The following is a 24,779-nucleotide window of genomic DNA, read 5'->3' as shown; positions in this document are numbered from 1 at the left end:
AGGAGTCACACAGTGTGTGTCAGTGGCAGGCTAGCACTCAAGCAGTTCACACACACTTGTTACTTGTTTCATATAGTTAGTGTTTGGTACTCAAATTTTTTTTTAAAAGTCTGTCAATTGGATAATCAAAGCGTATAGCTATTATGTAGCAATCTGCTAGTGAGTTGCTAACACGTACAGTTATTCTGTAGATTATTGCCACTCGTTAAATTTTTGAAACTTCAAACAGATATCAGCTTATTGACCTGTGCTAAAATATTGAGGCTTCCATTATTTACAAAGCTGGTAACTGGACTAAACTACTACTTTTTCTTATGCCTTTGCCCTGCAACTACTCGGGGCAGCGTGGTTAATTTCAGATTTGGCACAGTTAATCGGATGCCTCCCTATTGCCGCCCCCCCCCTCTCCCCTCCCCCAAATTGTAGCGTACAGTCTTATCAGTGTGACATTTTCTAAATGTCTACATATAGTTCAACTGAGGTGGAACTTGGGAAACTGCCCAGTATTCACACAGGTGGATCTGGGAACTGTCTAAAACCATATCCAGTCTGGCCCCCTCGCTGGGCCTCTTCGTCAATCTGCCGGACGAATTCGGTCCGGGGCTGTCGCACCTGCCCAGACCCCGGTAGTGGTGTGTTAGCACACGGGGCAATCCGGGCGAGTCGATCACTAACCTAAACAGTGTGGAGAGGAATGAAAATAAAGTTTGCAGTATTGTGTACTTCCTTTAATAACACTTCACCACAATCAACAGCCACAGGAAGAAGGTTGAAGCAAAAATTCCACGAGATGCACAAGGCAGAGGCATATAAATTACAATCTGCCATTATTACTATCATCTGACTTCCCTGGCCAGAACGTCCACAGTGACCTCACAAAAAGCACAGCTGCTGTACACGGGCTAGGTTTGCACTCCCTGTCACCACCAGGTGGCTGACGTTAAAGCTGTCACTTTCAGCAAATAGGCAAATAACTCGATAATACATTCAAACTGCAATGTGGTGCACAATGTTACTTTATACAGGATCCCTGGAATAAAGGCACATTTCAGATATCAATAATAAAAACAAAAATTATCACAAACTGACTTTTCTCTATACCCCGTCTCTTATGACAACAACCTTCCGTGTCGTCTCGCACACTTTCACAAAATCAGCTCCTCTATCAGACGAGCGCTGCCTCCAGCAGTGCGGCTCGTGCAGTGGCACAGCGGAGAGTGAAATGTGGCACCTCGCCGCCAGAGCAGTGTGTGGGCCGTCGCGCCGAACCTGCGCTCCCCGGGGCCCACACGTCTCTACTCTCAGGCCCACGCGCTCGCCTTGTGCTTCGGCAGGAATTTGTAGTCCGCGGGCACCGGGCCCAACAGCATCTCACTGCAACACAGAACACACCGATACCTCTGGGGTCTGTATACTATAAACAGACAATTACAGTTACTTCAAAAACAGGACGAGAGTTTACTTGTTAGACTATTTCTCCGTGTCAATAATTAAGTGAATAATGTATACACATAAAAATATATGTGCGCGTGCGTGTGCGTGTGTGTGTGTGTGTGTGTGTGTGTGTGTGTGTGTAATGTTTCAGCATATCTCTGGAAAGTCAACAACAACTTCAAACTGTTGTGTACATAGTTCCACGTAGTGAGCGCGTACACAACTTTCCCACTAGAGCGCGCCCCCCTAAGCACAACAGCGCAGGCGCAGCGCTCGTCCATCTCTGCACTACGAGATGGTGCTGCCATAGAGATGGACCAAATTCTGCTTCCGCCGATCCGCGTATTAATACGTAATGCAGCCAATGAGATTGCTCCTAACGTAGAACCTTCTCTTCGCAGATCACACTCGCGCAGTGATACCTGAACGTGCGAGGTATTATAATGAGTGTACAGACCTCTGATTAGTCAGTCTGCATTTGTCTGTACCAGTCTATAGTCAAGTTTCAGTCTGCGCCTGATAAGATCATCATATTCCTGTACATAGCCATGAAGAGAAATGTATAGACACTTTGTCAAGTATCAGAGATATGTGAGAATAAAATTAAGGTACCAAGACCAAAGGAACTTCAGATTGTCAATTGTAAACAGTATCCAGAATCAAGTTACGTATATCTATGCTTTTTTATTATTTTAATAAATGTGTGTGAAAATTAATCAAGTTCTGTTTAAAGTTGGTCACCGTCAATCTGCTACTGTAAGCGTGCAGGTGGTATTTCTATCGTCTGACCTAACGGCAGAAGATAAACACGACACGATAAGACCACGAGACATATTGCTGACACTCGCCTACTTCGTAAGAGCGACAAGTCAAATAACCTGATGGTGTGTGTACCGAAGGTCTTACCGTACGCACACCACACAAACAAACTTGGTACATGAGGGGCATGCAATAACAAATGCATGCACAGTTTGTTGAGGGGCATAGTGAAATGTTCTCACTTCAGGCCCTACAGTTTCATGAAGTTCCAATACCTGGCAGCGGCATAAGTAGCCTTCGAAATGGCATCTGTTACATAAGTCCATTCCGAGCGGAGAACATTCGTCGATTTTATTTTGCGGAAAACCAGAGAATTGCAGATATTTGTACGCGGTCGCAGAATGACTACGGAGACCTGCAGTGACGAAAAGCATACAGTGTCATCGGGTGAGGCGTCCGTCACTATCAAAACAAGTTCACACAAACCTGTCCGATCCGCCACGTGCCGGCCAGCTGCACACAGCTGTAGCTCCTGCACTGTCAGAACGTCCAGACACACTCGTCTGTGGCAGTCGACAGATCACAATCCGACACCTCGGTGCTCGACCGGACGTCCCTGTCAGTAGTAGTGACACATTCGTACACCAGTTGCGGTACTGAAAAGTGTGTGACCACTGGATTCCTCACTGCCTAATACAGAGTGGCGCACATAAAACCGGCCCGAACCGTACTGCGAACGCATGTGAGTAGCGTTACTAGCTCGTCAGTTTCTATGCCACCTTCCAACAGCAGTAGCGTGTGAGTAGTTCGTACGAAAGTAGTCATTATAAATCGTGTACTTAACCGTCACGCCTTATCCGGTACCGCGTGCCACGGAATTTGAATCCCCGCCAGACGTCACGGACGTCGAAGACTCCTTGAGGTCTCTGCACCGTCGCGCCGTAAGCTGTGGCGGCACGCGCCTCCTGGCCCGCATTTAGAGTGAGGGCGCCACAGTGGAACACGGGGTCCCAGCGGCCAACAGCAGCGTCCCCGTTAGAGTGCTTAAGCGCCTGCCTCTCGCTCAGCCTGCTGGTCTAACCTCGCGTACGTCTCAGGCAGTGTGCGATTTGTGCTTTTACCAGTGGGCGGGATGTCTTAGGGGGTTAGTATAATTACATATGTTACTAGCTTGGACCGTGGCGTTACCCATGGTTAAACAGTTATTTATAAATAGATGTCAATGCCGAAACTCACTATTTGCGCGTATGCACTATCAGAAAAGCCATCCCCTGTTATATCTTTAAATGTACATTATAGGTAAAGCTTATTTACAAAATCATCTACATACAGGTATACGATGGGAATTCAAAAAGTAAAGGCACATTTGTGAAAAGCTGTACTTATTCTGATGATAGAAAACTGAAACATGCGTTATTTTTCTACGTAAACTCTGTGGAGTTCAATGCAGTTTTCCCGACATTTTACAACCTTTTTTTTTTTTTTTTACATCAGAAAATACGTTTTTCGGTTGCATCTGTAACTAGTTTTGCACCGAAGCAATGACTTCTTCATCACTTTCAAATTTTATTTCCTGTAGTGGTTCCGTTAAGGGTCCAAACATGTGAAAATCACTAGGAGCCAGGTCTGGACTGTATGGTGGATGCTCCAGCACCTCAAATCTCAACTCCTTTATTTCGTCGGCTGTCCGTTTGGCAGAATGTGGGCGAGCGTTATCTTGCTGCAGGATGACACCTTCACAGTTTTCTACGACGTTTGGATCTGACTGCAGGTTTTAGTTTCGTACGCAACACATCACATCCACCACACAATACAGACCTGGCTCTAAAGCCTCGTTTACGCTGGGGCGACGTCTTGCAACATTGTGGCATGCTACGGAAATGTGGCGTGCGTCGTCTTGTAGCATGCTACAACAGGCAACATCTTGCGGCGTATGTTGCATGCGGCAGGTTAATTTATACCAAAGCAACAGAATTTGTGCCACACGTCTGTCGGTCTTGCAGTATAAACGATGATAAAGTATCGCAGTGGCAGCCTACTTGGTACTTGCACACGCAGCTAACAACGGAAATGAAAACCAAAGGAAAAGAAAACGATGGTGGAAGAGAAGAGTATTTAAAGACGGTCCGCGAAACTGTGTCCTAGGAACTAGAAGCAGACGATGGTGCGTTATTTAGTAATGTGTGCTTTCGTCCCAGGCGTGTTAGTCCGCGCCGCCATACCGTTGCCAAAAGGTGGCCTAACGGTAGATGTTCGCACTGGCACCGGGCCGGTCACAACCCTGTGTCAGGGCCCGGGGTGGGAACTTCAGCCCCCAGCTCACCCAACTCTGCCGTACGACTGCTGCGGTATGACTGACACACTACTTCCCTCGCAAGCTCGCAAGTAAACGGATGACGCACCTTAGACGAAAGCAACAATGACAACATTAGAATGATGATTTAGTTCTAAATGTTTTGAAGTGCTTAACTACTACATAACACTTTTTCAAAATTAATAAGCAAACATATTAATAGTATGACTGTATTAAAAACTTTCAGTGTTCGGCTCCACAAATTTAAATTATATGTAAAGTTTTACTCCAGTGCGTGGGAAATAAACATCCCAGGTTGTGATGCATAAACTTAAGCCAGAGGAGGGGATGGTCTGAGGCAGAGGGGGGGAAATCCCCCCATCCCCCCCTGCAAATCGCACACTGGTCTCAGGACATATCACCTCGCCTTAGACAGCGTATTTACTTTCGTGTTTTGTTTACAAGTGGACGTGGTTGTCTAGTTAGGTTTTCTTGACTCTGTCGTTTTGTTGTTGCTGTCGTAAGGTCCTTCATCGGTCGTGTCTGTCCTCTCCCATTGTGTTGCTGTTTGTGGGCCGCTCCGCGGGTCCCGCCGCGTTTTCCGTCACTTCGACCCCGCGACTGTTCCGGTCGCCGTTACGACACCTTAATCCACTGAATAACGGGTGTTCATTGTGAAACGTCCCCTTTTTTAACAATTATACAAGACTGTGCTTAAACTGACACACAATATTTTGTTAGCGCAACGCAATCTGCCTTTCAAAATTCCCTACAAAAGAATGGCCCTGACTAACATTAAACTATACCTTTCACAAATCACTTACCTCACAAAAATCTTCGCTGCTCAAGCTACTGCAATACAGCGAGCGCCACTACTGCCAGCTAAATAAAAGATTCAAACTATGGAAGGCACTAATTACTGATAGGGATAGTTAGCAAATGAAAGATATTAATAGAGAACAAACAATGTATTTACCTTGATATCATCATATATAAATATAGCAGTTCATGACAAATTTCAAAACTCCGCCATCTCTCTCCCCACATCCACCACTGCTGGCGGCTCACCTCCAACTGCGCAACGCTACGCGCTGTTCACATCCAGCTGCCGCTGCCCAACACTACAATGGTGAGTATTACAACAATGCAAAGCAGCCACAGACTGCACACAGCACAGCCAGTGATTTTCATACAGAGGTGGCGTTACCAATAAAAAAACCTAAACAGCCTACTTACAATTGTTGAAGAATATGTGTGGTCTGAATGCATTAAAGTTGCTCATGACACTTTTCGTGGAAAGTTTCCTGAAAGTAATACTCCTGCAAAATCAACAATTCAAAATTTAGTGAGAAAGTGGCGTTCAACAGGCAGTGTTGTTAATTCAAAGAGAAATAAGGCACTGACTCTATGTACACCTGAACGTGTGGTAAATGTGACGGCACACACTGAAAGAAGTCCCCACAAGTCACCACGATGATTATCGCAGCAATGTCGAATATCTTGCAGGTCGTGTCAACACATCCTTCGTGGCTTAAAAATGGAACCTTACCGTGTGAGTGTTGTTCAGCAAATAAAAGAAGCAGACAAGGGTAAGCGTACACATTACTGTAATCGGTTGCTGGAAAATGTCACTGGGGGACGTCTTGATCCGTTCCTCCTTTTTTCGACGGATGAAGCTTGGTTTCATCTGTCAAGTTATGTTATTTCACAAAACACAAGACAATGGGCTACAGACAATCCCCATGCCAAACTGCAAAAGCCGTTACACAATTTAAAAATTGGTGTATCGTGTGCTGTATCTGGTAACAGAATTGTCAGGCCATTGTTCTCCGATGAAACTGTCAACACACGTTTAGTTGCAACAAATTTTCAGCTTTGTTAACTGCAAACAAAAAATGTTGTGCATATTTCCAGGAAGATGGGGCAACTTCTCATATGTCAGGTTTGTCCTTAGCTCATTTACATACATTTTACAGAAGAGAGGAGCATTAGTAAAGAGCTTGTGGAAACCGCGCTCTCCCAACTTGTCACCGTGTGTCTTTTACCTCTGGGGATTTCTAAAGGCTAGAGTCTATAGCAACAATCCCAGAACACTTGACACATTAAAAAACAACACATATGAAGAAATTTAGAACATTCCTCAAAAAGTACAGAAAAGTGTTTTCCTTAACACGCTTCAACGTGAACAACTTTGCTCGTATGTTGGCGGAGAACATTTTGAACACAGACTTTATATTCCTTTCTAAAACATGCTTAGTAAACTAATAAAAGTAAATCTGTCACTTAAACTGTTAATTACATAGTTAATAATGAAACTGTACAATAAAAATGTAAGAAAGCGATGATGTATGTTGATTTTCTTCATTTGTATTCCATTCAGTGCAGGGGCCAGTTTTATGTGCGCCACTCTGTGGAAGACCATAAAGAGCAACGAAGGACCATGTGTGTGGAATTGTCTGAGTGTTATGAGGCTAATAATAATTAATTGAAACCCTCAGGTGTTCTTGATATACCTCGATGGGGACGGCTGAAAATGTGTGCCCCGACCGGGACACGAACCCTGGATCTCCTGCTTACAGGGCAGACGCTCAATCCATCTGAGCCACCGAGGACACAGATGAATAGGGCGACTGCAGGGACTTATCCCTTGCACGCTTCCCATGAGACCCACATTCACAACTGTCCACAATCTATATACGTAATGTTCCTAATAGATATTTGCCCATCCACTCCTTACTCGCACCCACTACGGTGATAATTGGCGTAAGAGTTCAGGCAACCTGTGTGCATTTGCACAGACGGTCAATGGCCAGGTAGTCATTTAACTATATATATGGATAGTAACTGTTCTCGAAATAACAGATACCATTGATGAACAGTTACTATCTTCATATATGGCTACCCGGCCGCTGACCTTTGTCTGTGCAAATGCGCTCAGGTTGCCTGAACTCTTACGGGAATTGTGACTTCAAACCAGAAACAAAACAACTATCTGCAGATTGGTATCACACCCACCTCTACTCTAAAGAAATGCCACGGTGAATGTCTTCCGAGACTTCGAAGGGATTATTCTCTTTCATTTCTGAACTCAAGGTGCAATTGTCAAGCCCGCAGCTCGTGGTCGTGCGATAGCGTTCTTGCTTCCCACGCCCGGGTTCCCGGGTTCGATTCCCGGCGGGGACAGGGATTTTCTCTGCCTCGTGATGGCTGGGTGTTGTGTGATGTCCTTAGGTTTGTTAGGTTTCAGTAGTTCTAAGTTCTAGGGGACTGATGACCATAGATGTTTAGTCCCATAGTGCTCAGAGCCATTTGAACCATTTTTTTGCAATCGTCAATTCTGAAGTGTATTGTGCTCCCCCAATCACAAAACTGGAGAAATGACTTCAGCACATTCGTCACCACAAAATTGCAAATGAACTATTTCTCTACGACAGTGCGAGTCCTCAAACGAGCCTGCACAGCCGAGAGGAACTCACGAAACTTCATCGAACTGTTCTTCCTGGTCCACCCGACAGCCCGGATCTGACACATTCCGACTTCCATCTGTTTGGCCAAACGAAGGACGCACTCCTCGAGAAGCAGTACGTGGACGGCAGGGAGGTTACCGATGCAGACGATGATGGCTCCGAAGTCGACCACTAGAGTGGTACCGTTCGGGCACACCGACCCTTCCGGAAAGGTCGCGCGTAAGGGTGTCGCACAGAACGAAGAGCACGTCGAAAAATACGATTTTGAAGCCACAAGAGACGGAATAATGTGCTGTATTGAAATCCTGAATAATACAAACTGGCTTTCAGAAGAAAAACAAATGAGTTGTATTACTTACTGTATGTCCCTCATACATTTGGAGCCGCAGTGGTCTAGTCGGTAGAGTACTTAACTACACCTCTAGAAGCCCCGGGTCAACCCCGGTTGGGTGAGAGGATTTTTCCTCATTCCAGTGCCTCCTGGACAGCCTCAGCCTACTGTCAAAATGTGTACCAGGGTCTTTACAGGAAGCTAAGAATAGCCAGGGTGAGGGACTCGCCACGACTTCCCCACTCCCTCCTAGTGTCACATTTTGCCGTCAGTAACGTCGGTATTCAGGTCACGGACTAAGAATCTTTACATTTTACCTTCACTATACACAAAAATTAGTGCCAGAAGACAATTACTGTGGGGTTAACACACCCCTATTTAGTGGAGGTGGGGCTTGACATATACTGGTGGAAAACTAAAAGTCCAAACACCAAGAAGGAGTTGTGCAAAATAAACAAAATTTGGCATGTGCATTTCTAAATCTAAAAACTGACATCCAGTAACACCGCCATGAGAATGCAGATCAGGTTTGCTTTAAACATGTGCTACAATGGTTGTGAGCATTAGTTAACTATGAGATTGGACACAACGAGTTGATGTCAGTCAAGAACGTCTTCGAGATGACGGATACGGTATTATAAATGAGTGACTGAGTTTGAATGAGGTCGTGCAATAGGGCTCCGACAAGCTGGATCTTCCTTCTGCAATACTGCAGAAAGAGTTGGCAGGAATTCAACCGCTGGACACGACTGCCGGCAGTGGCGGTCACGAGAGTGTACAGTCACAGGAAGTCGTCCATCGACTGAAAAGTTTAGTTTTTTATTTTCAGACAATTATTATTTGTCCGTCTGTCTGATGCGAGGTAACTGCGCCGTAGTACGGGGACGCCACACCTAAACAAACATCGAAACACACGACGTCAGTCGACTAGCGCGCACGGAAGAGAGAGTATTCCTGCTAACGAGGCTCCCTGGCTGGCAGTTGACTGTTCGCTACTTTGGACGAGAGTGCATTGAATACGTGAGATGTATCCCGTGGGCAATATGAATCCAGCAAATATAGCTCACGACTTCAATAACAATCGCACGGTTTTGCGGTGCGGTCGCAAAACACAGGCGCTAAACTTATTAGAGTGAACAGAGATGTCAGTGTACAAACGGACAAATCATAACTTTGCGAAAAAAAAGAAAGTAAAATTTTCTCTCGAGGGTAGACTTGAACCAAGGACCTCTAGGTCCACAGCGGCTCATGCTAACCACGGGACCACGTTGCTTCTAAGCTCACACTGTCCTTGACGTTGCCTATCTTACGCATTGACTACTCTGTTTGTATATTTTGCTTATTTTTTCATAGTTCCACCCAACTTCTCCCTGTTTTCTCGTTTGATCTATGTTCAGTTTTTAAGGCCTATCCACTGTGCCAACTTATAACTAAATCTGAGGGGGGTGCGATGGGGAGGTTCCCCTGTGAGAGGGAAGACCGTCACGTTTGCCACTGCCTCTGGTGCGTCGTACTGCATCCGCAGCAGAAATGTGATCAGCGGTCGGTACAACATTGACACAACTGATTGTTATAAATTGGTTACTTCGAGGACAGCTAAAAGGAAAACGCTCTACAGTTTGCATTCCACTGATCCAAACTACGCCGTCTGCGACTTTACTGGTGTCAAGTGAGAGCTTATCGGAGAGCTATGTGGAAGTCTGTTCTGTTTTCTGACAAAAGCTGGTTCTGCAGATGTAGAGGTAATTTCGGGAGTACCGCAGGGAAGCGTGATAGGACCTTTATTGTTTACAATATACATAAATGACTTAGTTGACAACATCGGTAGCTCCGTGAGGCTATTTGCAGATGACACAGTTGTCTACAAGAAAGTAGCAACATCAGAAGACTCGTACGTACTCCAGGAGGACCTGCAGAGGATTAATGCATGGTGCGACAGCTGGCAGCTTTCCCTAAACGTAGATAAATGTAATATAATGCGCATACATAGGGGCAGAAATCCATTCCAGTACGATTATGCCATAGGTGGTAAATCATTGGAAGCGGTAACGACCGTAAAATACTTAGGAGTTACTATCCGGAGCGATCTGAAGTGGAATGATCACATAAAACAAATAGTGGGAAAAGCAGGCGCCAGGTTGAGATTCATAGGAAGAATTCTAAGAAAATGTGACTCATCGACGAAAGAAGTAGCTTACAAAACGCTTGTTCGTCCGATTCTTGAGTATTGCTCATCAGTATGGGACCCTTACCAGGTTGGATTAATAGAAGAGATAGACATGATCCAGCGAAAAGCAGCGCGATTTGTCATGGGGACATTTAGTCAGCGCGAGAGCGTTACGGAGATGCTGAACAAGCTCCAGTGGCGGACACTTCAAGAAAGGCGTTACGCAATACGGAGAGGTTTATTATCGAAATTACGAGAGAGCACATTCCGGGAAGAGATGGGCAACATATTACTACCGCCCACATATATCTCGCGTAATGATCACAACGAAAAGATCCGAGAAATTAGAGCAAATACGGAGACTTACAAGCAGTCGTTCTTCCCACGCACAATTCGTGAATGGAACAGGGAAGGGGGGATCAGATAGTGGTACAATAAGTACCCTCCGCCACACACCGTAAGGTGGCTCGCGGAGTATAGATGTAGATGTAGATGTAGATGCTTCAGTGCCAGTGATAGGCATGTGTTGGATGTCTGCATGCTGGATACATTGGGCCTAATTTTTGGTCTGGAGTGTGATTTCGTATGACAGCAGGAGCACTCTCATTATCCCTCGTCCTCTGCCTGCAAATTTGTTTGTCAGTCTGGTGATTCCACCTGTTGTGCTGCCACTCATGAACAGCATACCAGAGGGTGTTTTCCAACAGGATAATGCCCACTTACTGCTGTCTTGGGAGGTAGCGTTGCTCACGTCCGTAGGTTTAACCTTAAAATACCCTACACGTGCCTCCTGGGTGGTGCTAATTGAGCAACAGTGATTACAGGCAGCCAGACTATCCATAGGATCTCCTGGCAATGACATATCAATTAAATAGCAGAAACAGTTCTTTTCAGAGCTCATTAACAAGAAACATTGGACCAACTATCAGACTCCTTCAACTGAATATCGAAAGCATTAGCAGGGCAAAGTGTGACTACCTGTCAAAATTTTTGCTGGACAACAATATCGATGTCGCCGCCATTCAAGAAACTCGTGTTTCCAGCGAAGAAATATTCCGAAGCCGAGGTCGAATTCCTGGATATTCTGCACTTGGTGTAACTTACCACGAGGTGTATGGAATTGCTACGTATGTCCGTAACAACATAAACGAAGCTTCGCTGATTTCTGTAAGTGTGGAGGCAGATATACATACAGTTGTCATACAATTGCACGGCATTACTATTACAAATGTTTACAAACCACCCAAAACAACATGGCCTGATTTTGTCCTACACACAGCAGAACATCCTGCAATTTACATAGGAGACTTCAATAGTCACCATGAACTTTGGAAGTACTCTCAAAATGATGAAAATGGGAGCATGCTTGCAGAATGGATCGAAGAGAATAATCTTCATCTAGTGTTTGATGCCAAAGATCAAGGTACTTTCAGGTCAGCTGCTTGGGACAAGGATTCAAATCCTGACTTATGCTTTGTTAGCTGCAACGAAACTGGCTTTCCCATCAACACCACAAGGAAAGTGATAGATGCCTTTCCTCACAGCCTACACAGACCTGTAATAATACAAATTGGCTGCACTGTTCCTGTCATACGATCAACTCCGCACGCTCGATGGAATTTCCAGAAAGCCGACTGGATGAAGTTTTCAACGGAACTGGATAAGACCATTCGATGGATACCTCCATCACATAATAACTATCAACGCTTCATTGGTGCAGTAACAGCAACAGCTAAAAAGTGTATGCCAAGAGGATACCGAAAAGAATATATTCCAGGATGGAATGAGGAAAGTGAAACACTGTACCAATACTTCCAGCAAAGTGGTGACCCAGAGATAGCTACGGAACTATTGTCCAGCTTGGACATGTCTCGGAGTCAGAAATGGGCAGAAACAGTCAAAACTATGGACTTTACCCACTCGAGCAGGAAAGCATGGAGTCTTCTGAGAAAACTGGGAGGAAGTGCACCAGCATGCAGAAAAAATTCCGAAATAACACCAGACCAAATTGCTTCCCACATCATTACCACCTCAAGAGTACCTCCTGACAAGAAACATACAAGACATATCAGACGACAGCTTCGTGACCTTAAAAAGAAGGCATCTCCCTCATCTGAGTATACCCATCCCTTCACAGTTTCAGACATTGACTCTGGACTGAAGGACCTCAAACCTCTTAAGGCACCTGGATTCGATGGTATCCACCCAGAATTCCTGATCCATATGGGAGGAAAAGCTAAGAAATGGCTGGCAGAATTCTTCACTGACATCCTGCTGACTGGTCAACTTCCATCTGAGTTTAAAAAGGTGAAGATAATATCTGTTCTGAAACCTGGCAAACCCAGCAACAGGGTAGAAAACTATCGCCCCATTTCCCTACTCAGCTGCTGCTACAAGCTTTTTGAAAGGCTAATATATAACAGAATAAGTAGCGCTATCTTAGAGAACCTTCCAGTTGATCAGGCAGGCTTCAGACCAGGGCGTAGCTGCTGCGACCAAGTATTGTCTCTCACATCCTTCATAGAGTCAGGATACCAAATGAAGCAGAAAACACCTGTGGCATTTGTTGATCTAACTGCCGCCTTCGACACTGTGTGGAGGGAAGGCCTTATCTACAAATTTCTCCGCATCATGCCCTGCAGAACAATGGCTCGACTGATTAACAGCATGCTAAATGATCGGAAGTTCCAGGTAATCACTGGAAGCAACATAAGTAAGGAGAGGAAGCTGAACAACGGATTGCCTCAAGGATCAGTTCTCTCACCCTTACTGTTCAACCTATATCTATCTGATCTACCTGACAGTTCGTCCAGAAAATACTGCTATGCCAATGACCTGGCTCTAGCCGTCAAACACCAGGAAATGAAGACAACAGAAGAGATTTTAGCCAATGACCTGTCTGCATTAGACAATTACTTCAAAATCTGGAGACTCCAACCCAGTGTGAGTAAAACAGAAGTGTGTTGCTTCCATCTAAATAACCAGTTGGCGAACGTAAAACTGGAGGTAAGTTTCAGAGGCAGAATTCTTCATCACAACTGGAACCCAAAATATCTTGGTGTCATCCTGGATCGTACACTATGCTTCAAACAACACCTTCTTAACTTAGCTCAAAAGCTGAGGACTCGAAACAACATCCTCCATAAGCTATGCGGAACTACCTGGGGATCTTCAGCAACCACCCTGCGAACTTCAGCTCTGGGCTTGGTATACTCAAGTGCTGAGTATTGTGCACCTGTTTGGATGAATAGTCATCATACAAGGCTTGCTGATACCCAGCTGAATACGACAATGCGCATAATATCTGGCACAATCAGATCTACTCCAGTTTATTGGCTTCCACTGTTAACCGGTATAATGCCTCCTGATCTACGCAGATGTACTGCCCTTATGAGAGAATTCCACAAGATCTCCAGGAATTCTAACCTACCCGTGCATAGCGACCTGCCACTTTTAAATCGCAAGAGACTGAAATCACGTCATCCAACTCTGTGCGATGCTGCTGACATGGTTGCTAAGAATTTCAAACCTCTTGAAGAATGGAAAGGTCGGTGGGAAGCAGTGACAGATGTGCACCTGCATAACATCTTCTCAGGTGCTAAACTTCCAAGTGGATTCGACTTACCACGCAAGACGTGGTCTACTCTCAACAGAATCCGTACCAGCCATGGGCGATGCAGGGATGCTCTCTTTAAGTGGAACAAGCTGCCTGATCCAGCTTGTGACTGCGGGGCTCCATACCAGACTGTTCACCACATTGTCAGTGAATGCAGGATTCGAGCCTATCACGGCGCCAAAGAGGACTTCCTGCTAGCAACTCCAGATACAGTGCGCTGGATTGAAGGACTGGATATTCAGTTGTAAAGACAAACTTAAGTTTCTTGTGTGTCAATATGTACATATGTATATGTAATTTCATGATATGTCTGTATTAGCCATACGCTAAATAAATAATAACTGCTGTCTTAACCCAATGTGCTCTACAGAGTGTCAACATGTCGACTTGGTCTGCTCGATCGTAAGATTTGTCTTCAGTCGAGCACGTAAGGGACATCACTGGACGACAACTGCAGCATCGTCCACAGCCAGCATTAACACCACTGTATGGACGACCAGTTGTCAGTAATACACAAGACGCTGCACTGAACTGCCGTTCCAGCTCGGAAGTTGACGTGGTCCTTTCCCTGTCCCAGCACACCTCTCACAGATAAATACTATCTGTACCAGATTTAGTGACTCTCGCCACCCTAGTTCCATTCCGCAGAAGTGGGAAGAGGTCGACAGACATCGTGTTACTTCTCACTGCTGCAAGTGTTTGTGTATTTGAACTCTTCAACAGGGTTAAATTAAATTAGTATACATTATTATAAATAAGTACCAGATCTGAATGTGAGGGAATTTGCAAGATGGTTTCACAAAACCTTGTCACTTCCCTGTGACATTTACACGGTGGCAGATGATCGTCACGAAACGTATGTTACCAGCCGTGCTGCAACTGCTCTCTCCCGTTACCGTCACCTGCCAAGCAAGGCTTTGCGACCCACAGGTTGAAAAACGCTGCACTAGACCGTGAGCTGCAGACACATGATGGAAGAGGCAATTGTGTAGCGGTAAGGAGGAGGCTAGGGCAGGGATAGCAGGACCCTGCTATCCCTCCCACCTCTCTGCTCTAACCTCCCACCCCTCAGTTGCCTCTCCCATCATGCACCACTGCCCGCAGTCTGGCTTCATCTGCCAGAGACTGTGGTCATGTGTGTGTGTGTGTGTGTGTGTGTGTGTGTGTGTGTGTGTGTGCGTCTGTGTGTTGCATTTGCAAAAGAAATATATGACGTGACTTACCAAATGAAAGTGCTGGCAGGTTGATAGACACACAAACACACACACAAAATTCAAGCTTTCGCATCCCACGGTTGCTTCATCAGGAAAGAGGGAAGGAGAGGGAAAGACGAAAGGATGTAGGTTTTAAGGGAGAGAGTCAGGAGTCATTTCAATCCCGGGAGCGGAAAGACTTACCTTAGGGGGAAAAAAGGACAGGTATACACTGCTTGTGTCTGTATATGTGCGGATGGATGTGTGTGTGTGTGCGTGAGTGTATACCTGTCCTTTTTTCCCCCTAAGGTAAGTCTTTCCGCTCCCGGGATTGGAATGACTCCTTACCCTCTCCCTTAAAACCCACTTCCTTTCGTCTTCCCCTCTCCTTCCCTCTTTCCTGATGAGGCAACAGTTTGTTGCGAAAGCTTGAATTTTGTGTGTATGTTTGTGTTTGTTTGTGTGTCTATCGACCTGCCAGCGCTTTCGTTCGGTAAGTCACCTCATCTTTCTTTTTATATATAATTTTTCCTATGTGGAATGTTTCCTTCTATTATATATATATATATATATATATATATATATATATATATATATATATATATGTGTGTGTGTGTGTGTGTGTGTTGGGGGGGGGGGGGGGGGGGGGGGTTGGTTTATTTTCGACAAAGGCCTTGTTGGCTGAAAGCTCACTTTCTGACAGTCTTTTTGCTGTGCCTATCTACAACTCAGCATCTCCACTATATGATGAATAGTAACTATCCTTTTCATAATACTGTTACACAGATTACTTAAGTTGTATACAAGAATAAAGAAGAAAGCCACTGACAATAACACACAATCATCAAAACATTGAAGAAAAAAACTGTTTCTTGGCTCAAAACTACCCCATAAATGCCTGCTAACAAAGTTTCAAGAATCAGCTTTAAGTGTGCGACCTAGCTACCAGGTGGTTATAATAAAACTGACGGTGTTCCAAATGCTGCAGTGCAGGCTGAATACATTGCAGGATACTGAAAGAGCAGAGATATGTTCACTAATCAGTGTCCGCTAATGGAATATGCTGCAAAAAATAATAGTTCCACTTTCTACCACCAAATGAAAATATGATGCTGTAACCAGCCAGAGTGTGAAATGTTTCCTGTTTTGACATCAGTATGCTGTCTGTTGCTTTGTAATGTGTGTCATTTTCTTTTGTGAAGTGACTGTTGGTCTAAACAGTTAAGAATATTGAAGCCTTCTTTATGAAAAGCAAAGACTATTCACAAGAAAGACCAAGCACTCCTAGTAAAGTTGTTTTATCAGAACAGCAGCAATAGCAGCGACGCACTGTGAGAACAAAGCCGACAGAAGAAGGTGTGACGAGACCAAGTGTCAACAAACAGTGTAAGGAATACAATTGAGGAGTCTGAAGAAACATGTGAATTAGATGGTACATTAGGGAGAGGGAGGCGGCCTATTCACATGGCATTATTGATGAGGTTACTATAGCACATGCCTAGAATTCTGTGGCAAGTGCTCAAGTTGTGTCACAGGAATTCTCTCCCCTCCGGTCAACACTTCAAAAGATCTTTTGGTGCATTTTACATTTGTATCCCTACAAGTTTCTGAAAGTGCAGCAAATGAATCTCCAAGATGGGCTACACTGCCATCACTTTCCCTTCATTTTTTTTGTACATAGGGAAATGGATGAAACGTGGAATATTCTTTGGACAGACATTTTACTCTGCACGGTGCCGTGGATTCACGGAACTGCCACACATGGGGTTCCACTCTGTCACATGTTGTGCAGGAAGATTCACTGCACTCGGCTTATGTGGCTGTGTGGTGTGGTTTCACAAGCTTTTTCGTTCCTGTTACAATTTTCTTTGGCAAGATGAAACCCGTGGACTTGTTAGGTGTACAGAGACATCTGCACATTACAGTGAAACCCTGCTTTTACACTTTTCAAGCGCCTTCAAAGAAATGATGTACAATGCGGGAAAATGTAAAAAGTGGGAAATAATGTTTTAAGCTGTAAAAGTTATGTATAGCATACCTCCCTGCATTTTCACACTTTTTGCATGATAAATGTACGTAACAGGCATCAAATGACTTATCAGGGACTCATTTATTATCTTATAATGGTTAGTTATCTAATAAAAACTGCTGATGTAACTGGAACTATTAACTATCTGGGAGATAGTAATGTTTGCCACAATTTCATGTATCATAATCGATGTTTTGAAAGCCTGCAACTGTCATTCATTATTCAAATAATGAAATACTGCACGAATTATGTATTTTTTCATGCCTTCCTCGACACATTTTGAGAATTTTTTCTCGTTGTCTAGTGCAAATATGCACATAAGTATTTTGTGTGGTGTTTGAATATGTTCTGTGTCTCTTGCACTGTAGTCGTCTTTTGAGGTTATCAGATACACTGCCTCCTCAGTTATGTGGAAAACCACACACACGCAAACTATCATTCACACTGTTCATGTAACATCACAAAAAATAAATACATAAATACTGCACTTGACAACAAGAATAAATTCTCAAAACAAGTTTCGCTCAACATGAAAATAATATGTAACCGGCACTGTGTTTAAACTAAAAACATTTGAGCAATACAAAGTGAATGACGGTGTCAGCTAGCGCAACAAGTGGACGAGTGCCGAAACATGCTAAATACAGTTTGAGAAAGGTGTCACGATGATCACAGTACGCACAAAACTATGTTTCCGCAGTAGAGACAGATTGGAAATGCTTGTGATTGGTCACAATATCTTTATTCGAATAAACCTAGTTACTCCCATCGGCCACCACACCAAGTAAAGCTTGGCACAAATTGTTCCAACTTTTACATGTTTACCGGTTCAAATCTGCTGAGTAGAGTGCCCTGGTGGCAACAAATTTAACCACATATATTTGTAAACACTACTGAATAGCCAACATCACGCCACCATCATTTTTTTCTCCACAAACATTTTTTCTCAATGCGTAAATCGCAGGTGCAAACTGACATTGTGGACATAGGAAATATGACACAAATGATAAAAAATGTCATAAACGGCAGGAAACCATTAATTATGGGTACACAACAGCGGGGTTATACTGTATAAGGACATTCTTGTGCAACACGAGATTCCAGCTTTGCAAGAATACAACATGGTCCACTCCATCATTTTCATGCAAGATGGGGTGACATATTTCACTTGCAGGTGACAGATTCACTTCTAGAAACCTCTGGTAAGGACTGCATCATCTCTTGGCATTTCAAGATGTGTGGCCCTCCAGATGCCCTGACCTAAATCAATGTGTCTTCTGGTTGCGGCTATACATGAAAGTTCATGTCTATGAGGGATGGATCTGAACTCTTCCTGATCTGAAGGCTAGCATAGAATGACACACAATACTGGCCGTTAAAATTGCTACACCAAGAAGAAATGCAGATGATAAACGGGTATTCATTGGACAAATATATTATACAACAACTGACATGTGAATGCATTTTCATGCAATTTGGGTGCATAGATCCTGAGAAATCAGTACCCAGAACAACCACCTCTGGCCGTAATAACAGCCTCGATACGCCTGGGCATTGAGTCAAACAGCCCATGCAGCTTCAACACGATACCACAGTTCATCGAGAGTAGAGACTGGTGTATTGTGACGAGCCAGTTGCTCGGCCACCACTGACCAGACGTTTTCAATTGGTGAGAGATCTGGAGAATGTGCTCGCCAGGGCAGCAGTCGAACATTTTCTGTATCCAGAAAGGCCCGTACAGGACCTGCAACATGCGGTCGTGCATTATCCTGCCGAAATGTAGGGTTTCGCCCGGATCGAATGAAGGGTAGAGCCACGGGTCGTAACACATCTGAAGTGTAACGTCCACTGTTCAAAGTGCCGTCAATGCGAACAAGTGCTGACTGAGACGTGTAACCAACAGCACCCCATACCCTCATGCTGGGTGATATGCCAGTATGGCGATGAGGAATACACGCTTCCAATGTGCGTTCACCGTAATGTCGCCAAACACGGATGCGACCATCGTAATGCTGTAAACAGAACCTGGATTCATCCGAAAAAGTGACGCTTTGCCTTTCGTGCACCCAGGTTCGTCGTCGAGTAAACCACCGCACGCGCTCCTGTCTGTGATGCAGCATCTAGGGTAACCGCAGCCGCGGTCTCCGAGCTGATAGTCCGTGCTGCTGCAAACGTCGTCGAACTGTTCGTGCAGATGGTTGTTGTCTTGCAAACGTCCCCATCTGTCAACTCAGGGATCATGACGTGGCAGCACGATCCGTTACAGCCGTGCAGATAAGATGCCTGTCATCTCGACTGCTAGTGATACGAGGCCGTCGGGATCCAGCACGGCGTTCCGTATTACCCTCCTGAAGCCATCGATTCCATATTCTGCTAACAGTCACCGGATCTCGACCAACACGAGCAGCAATGTCGCGATACGATAAACCGCAATCGCGATAGGCTACAATCCGACCTTTACTAAAGTCGCAAACGTGACAGTAAGCATTTCTCCTCTTTACATGAGGCATCACAACAACATTTCACTAGGCAACGCCGGTCAACTGCTGTTTGTGTATGAGAAATCGTTTGGAAACTTTCCTCATGTCAGCACGTTGTAGGTGTCGCCACCAGCACCAACCTTGTGTGAATGCTCTGAAAAGCTAATCATTTGCATATCACAGCATCTTCTTCCCGTCGGTTAAATTTCGCGTCTGTAGCACGTCATCTTTGTGGTGTAGCGATTTTAATGGCCAGTAATGCATAACCCTGATTACACTGGATATGGTGCAAACAACTGTTGATCGACCTGTGTTACAGATGCAGCATGTTGCCGAGTGGGGAAACTATCCTGAACACATGCTGCAATTTGTGACTGTATCGTACTAAAACAGCCAGAACCACTGTTGTCATGTGTGTGATCATTCCTCTCCTTCTCCTGCACCCATACCGCATGTGGACTGCTTACAGCACCATACAGGGTGATTCAAAAAGGACAGTCCAGATGTGGGATGATACAGAAGTTTACTGAGACAACTTACAGAATTTGTAGATGTGTCACTTTGTAGCAAACAGCCTAAAGTTTGATTCACACAGTACGTCAGCACCCCATTCTGCCACCAGGAGGGCCAGCACAGCGCACATTTAAAATAGCTACTTTCACTGGTGTGCAGTGTGCTTGCTGTGTGTATTGTGTAACGAAGCAGCGTTGCCCACTGCTATCCGTTTTGGTTTTACACTCCTTCAGTAACACAGTTAAGCAATGAACTTTTTTTTTTTTTTTTTTTTTCTTTCCCGTTTTCACTACTCAGATTCCGACTGCAGATTCTGTGGCCTTCAGCCTCATAGCACAGAATTCAGAAATAGTTTAAATAAAATTCCCCTAGTAAAATCTATTATTTCAGTAAATTCTAATGTCTACTCTGAAAGTAATGAGCTAATTAGTTTTATTGGAAATGCATCCTATTAAAAGTTATGAACAATGATGTATATTGTGCAATACATATTAAGTAAAATTCGAGTGAGCTAATAGATGAAATTCAGCTATAAGACTGCATCGAAAAGAAAGCCTAAATTTTGCTGATTCCAGCAAAGTGTTTAAATTAACCTAAAGTCTATTAGTTAAATGGATATTACGACTCGAAATCTGTAGCCTATATAACTTTCAGAGGCAATTGTGACCAAACTCCTGAAAAATTCCAAGATCTGTTTTGATACTTTTGCTACCTTTATTTTTCTACGTAAAATGACTCCAGTCTCAACTTTGTAAGTGCATTATTAAGAATTAAGTAAACTTGAATAAGTAAAATTTATTGTTCAAGAGGGCTGCCACGGTTATAAGCTGGGAATTCCCACTGCGGATGCACAAGTTAGTTCCGCGTATTTAAATTGATACAGCTCACTCGTGTTATTTAAGTAATAAAACACGATAGTTAACTTCAAAACCAATTAGAAAGGATCATTTTAACCCTGGGAATTATAAACTATAATATATTAACAGAAATAGTCAAATATTCAAGCACTCGTCTATATAAGGTCTGAGCTGGTGCAGTTCTCAGTTAGTTCTCGGTCAGGTTCTCATGGAGCAAAAGTGCGGCAAGTCGGTGCCGGAACGTGATGTGATAGTACTTGAAACAGGAGCTTAACTTTCCCGGTCGGTACCAAAAAAGTGTAATTGTATTCGGCTTTGAACATTTAACGCGTATTGTGAACATTGTTAAAGACTGGACGTTTTTGACCTACCTAATGTGACGATTATTAAGTGTAAGAGGCCTGGTCACATGAATATTGTGTGTGTGAGAGATAACAAATAAATCGCACTGCGGTTGTCATAAGTGTTCAACAATGAATACGGTCTCGACTTTTGATTTTGGAAAACATAATCTAGGATCCTGGCTTCTTAACTGCAGTGTGATTTAGGTGAGACGGACGCAGCTACTGAGATGACAATATTGAATAAGCAAAGCAAGGTAGGTCAGGAACACTGTGCACTATCTACTGTGTGAGGAAATGTTTCAATACATCTGGTTGTGACGTGAACTGTAAGCGGCACTAATACAAGGATTCCGCCCGGCACGTTACAATTGATAGGATTCCGCTCGGCACGTTACAATTGATGTCACAAAACAAACTGTGCAATAATTGTTCGGCTTAAATTTTGCACTGATTATGCTAAAGAACCTCTGATCAGGCCTAAAATTTACTCTCGGTACAAGAACTTTGTCGAGGCGGGTCGTTCACTGTGACACGGTAATTCACCAGGTCGCCCGCATATTGACGATTATGTCGAACGGGTTAGGGAGAGCTTTGCCTGCAGTCCACAAAAATCGAGGCAACGTGCATCTCACGAAACTGGCATTCCACAAAAGATTGTTTGGCAGCTACTGTGTAGACGTTTACACTTGACACTGTAGAGATTCACAATGGCACAGCAAGTTAGTGAGACAGATAAGGTAGCTCGTGGGGAATTCTGTGCGAAAATGTTGCATCAGATAGAGGATGATGAGAGATTGCTGAACACAGTAACAAAAATCCACATGCAACCCTGGAACACGTTTGTGACAGCCCCGAAGTTACTGCATTTTGTGTTCTTAGCAAATGGAAGGTGTATTGGCCTTTGTTTTTCGTGCGGAAAACTGTCACTGGTATTGTGTATCTGTATATGCTTGAAAACATTTTAATTCGGCAGGTCGATGAAGCTGACCGAGATGGGACGGTTTACTACCAGCAAGACGGTGCACCATCTCATTTCCTCACGGAAGTTTGAGGTTTCCTCGACAATTGCTTCCCAGATCGGTGGATTGGCCCTGAAAGGTGAATCGCGTGGTCACCTCACTTCCCAGACTTCACACCTCTAGATTTCTTTCTCCAGGATGTCATTAAGGACTGTGTGTTTGTTCCTCCCATACCAAACAGTTTAGCTGATCTCACAAATCAAATTTATGCTGCTGTTGCACAAGTTACACTCAATTTGCTGCAACGAGTGTGGGAAGAAATTGATTACCAGTAGGATGTTTGCTGCATCACAAATGGTAGTCACATCAAATCAAACTCACACTTGTCACTTTTATGTGAAACTTGAGGCTGTTTGCTACAAAGTGGCACATCTACCAATTCTGTAAGTTATCTGAATAAATTTCTATACCATCCCAAAATCGTTAAGTCCTTTTTGACTCAACCTATATTTTCAGCTGGTGGCAGAAAATGGAACCATTTTTTTCACCATACTTCACAAGCGCACCGATTAATTAACTCACCTACGATGTTTCAGCATCCTGTGACGAATATAGAGCCTGCACTGGGGCACTCAGAACACCATTAGTTTAATTATGACCACCCAGTATGTGTTACAACCCCTTACATATCACTCCCTTAAGAGTCAAAAAGACAAGATTAGCCAAATTAAAGTGTGCATCGAGCCATTTAAGCAGTCGTTCTTCTTGCACTCTACACACAAATGGGATAGGAAGAAGCTCTAAAAAGTGGTACAATGGAAGTACACTCTGTCCAGCAGGTTTTCTGGGCACATACGTAGATTTAGACTGCCACAGTCGAATCGTGTAAGTCGCGGACTTACCTGATCTTGAGCCAGTCGGCGCAGTTGGCACTGGCCATGAGCGTCTCCAGGTCGTCGCGGCCGACGTACGGCGGGGGCCGCTCGTTCATCTTCTGGGGCGGCCTCTCGAGCAGCCCGACTGGCACGTAGCGGTAGAGGAAGGACAGCCATTCCAGCAGGAAGCGGCGTGTGTTCTCCACTCCCTGAAACACCGTGCCCACCCTAATGTAACATTCTACAGTAATGCTCGATCCTTATGCTTATTTCAGCACAGGATAGCACACTGCAAGTATGATGTTTGGTTTGTGATTTGTAGGGCGCTCAACTGCGTGATCAACAGTACAAAGTCCCAATTTTTACACAATACAATCTAACCACTGTCACGAATGATGACGATGATGATGATGATGATGATGATGATGAAAACAACATAAACAAGCAGTCCCTGGGTAGAGAAATCCCCAACCTGACCGGGAATTGAACCCAGGATCCCGTGATCCAGAGGCAGCAATGCCAGCCACTAGACAACGAGCTGCAGACACCGTGAGTGTGAAAATGTTTTACATCTGCGGTTTACATGGTGTCAACTCATTATTTAATTTTGTATGAGTTCATAATCAATTAAAACCATATTATTTTGATTTTTATGATACAATTCTTTCCTTGTGAAATCAGTTCTTTCCTTGTAAAATTGATGTCTTGTAAATTCTTGTAATATGATGATAACAAATGTTCTATTTAACCAGTAAACCCCATATTCTTTAAAGAATCTTACTCCATGTATAAAACAGCTTCAAACATCAGATTATTGTACAAATGAGTTAACGCATTAAATCTTTGGGTTTTAGCACGTAAGTGAGAAAAAGTTTAGGAAAGGTTGGAAATTATGCTTAAATGGACTGCTTGTAGCTGCAGATGCGACAGCTGAGGGGCGAGCAATCTCTCTCTAAATACCAGGTGTACCAGTATGAAATGAGTGGTTTTTTTTTTTTTTTTTTTTTTTTTTTTTTTTTTTTTTTTTTGTGAAAATGAAACACCAATTTTGAATTGAAAAGTAAAAACATTTTATTCAAAGTACTGACCATTGCTTTCTATACATTTTGACCACCTTTCTGGCAATTTGTGGACACCACGCCAATAGAAATGTTTGTCTTTTGAAGCAAACCAATCAGACACCCAATTTTCGACTTCTTCGTAGGAATCGAAGTGTTCCATTGATGAAAACAAGTAGTAGTCGGAAGGGGCCAAGTCTCGCGAATACAGCAGGTGGGGTAGCAGCTACCAGCCAAGTGTTTGATTGTATCCTGAACCAGTTTTGCTTTGTGTGAAGGTGCACTGTCGTGTAAAAAAATTACTTTGCCAGGTCTTCTGGCCCATTCTGGTCTTTTCTCGATCAATGCATAGTTCAAATTGATCATTTGTTGTCTGTAGCGATTAGTATTCACAGTTTCACCGG

At 43.9% G+C, this 24,779-nt stretch overlaps 1 protein-coding gene across 1 annotated transcript in view; it reads right to left on the bottom strand.

Moving 5' to 3' along the window:
* Positions 1-706: 706 nt before the first annotated feature.
* LOC126427309 (tRNA-dihydrouridine(47) synthase [NAD(P)(+)]-like) overlaps positions 707-24,779 on the bottom strand; it is a 237,196-nt gene continuing 213,123 nt past the window's right edge. Inside the window, exons 10-11 of the mRNA XM_050089613.1 lie at positions 23,345-23,526; positions 707-1,374 (exon numbers count right to left, since the gene is read on the bottom strand). Coding sequence (XP_049945570.1) covers positions 1,302-1,374; positions 23,345-23,526 — 255 coding nt within the window. The 3' untranslated portion in view covers positions 707-1,301. The remainder of the gene's footprint in view (positions 1,375-23,344; positions 23,527-24,779) is intronic.

The sequence above is a fragment of the Schistocerca serialis genome, chromosome 11 (genome assembly GCF_023864345.2).
Source record: "Schistocerca serialis cubense isolate TAMUIC-IGC-003099 chromosome 11, iqSchSeri2.2, whole genome shotgun sequence".
NCBI classification, from domain to species: Eukaryota; Metazoa; Arthropoda; class Insecta; order Orthoptera; family Acrididae; genus Schistocerca; species Schistocerca serialis.
Note: the sequence above shows the minus strand (reverse complement) of the source record. Positions and strands in the feature narration are given on the sequence as shown.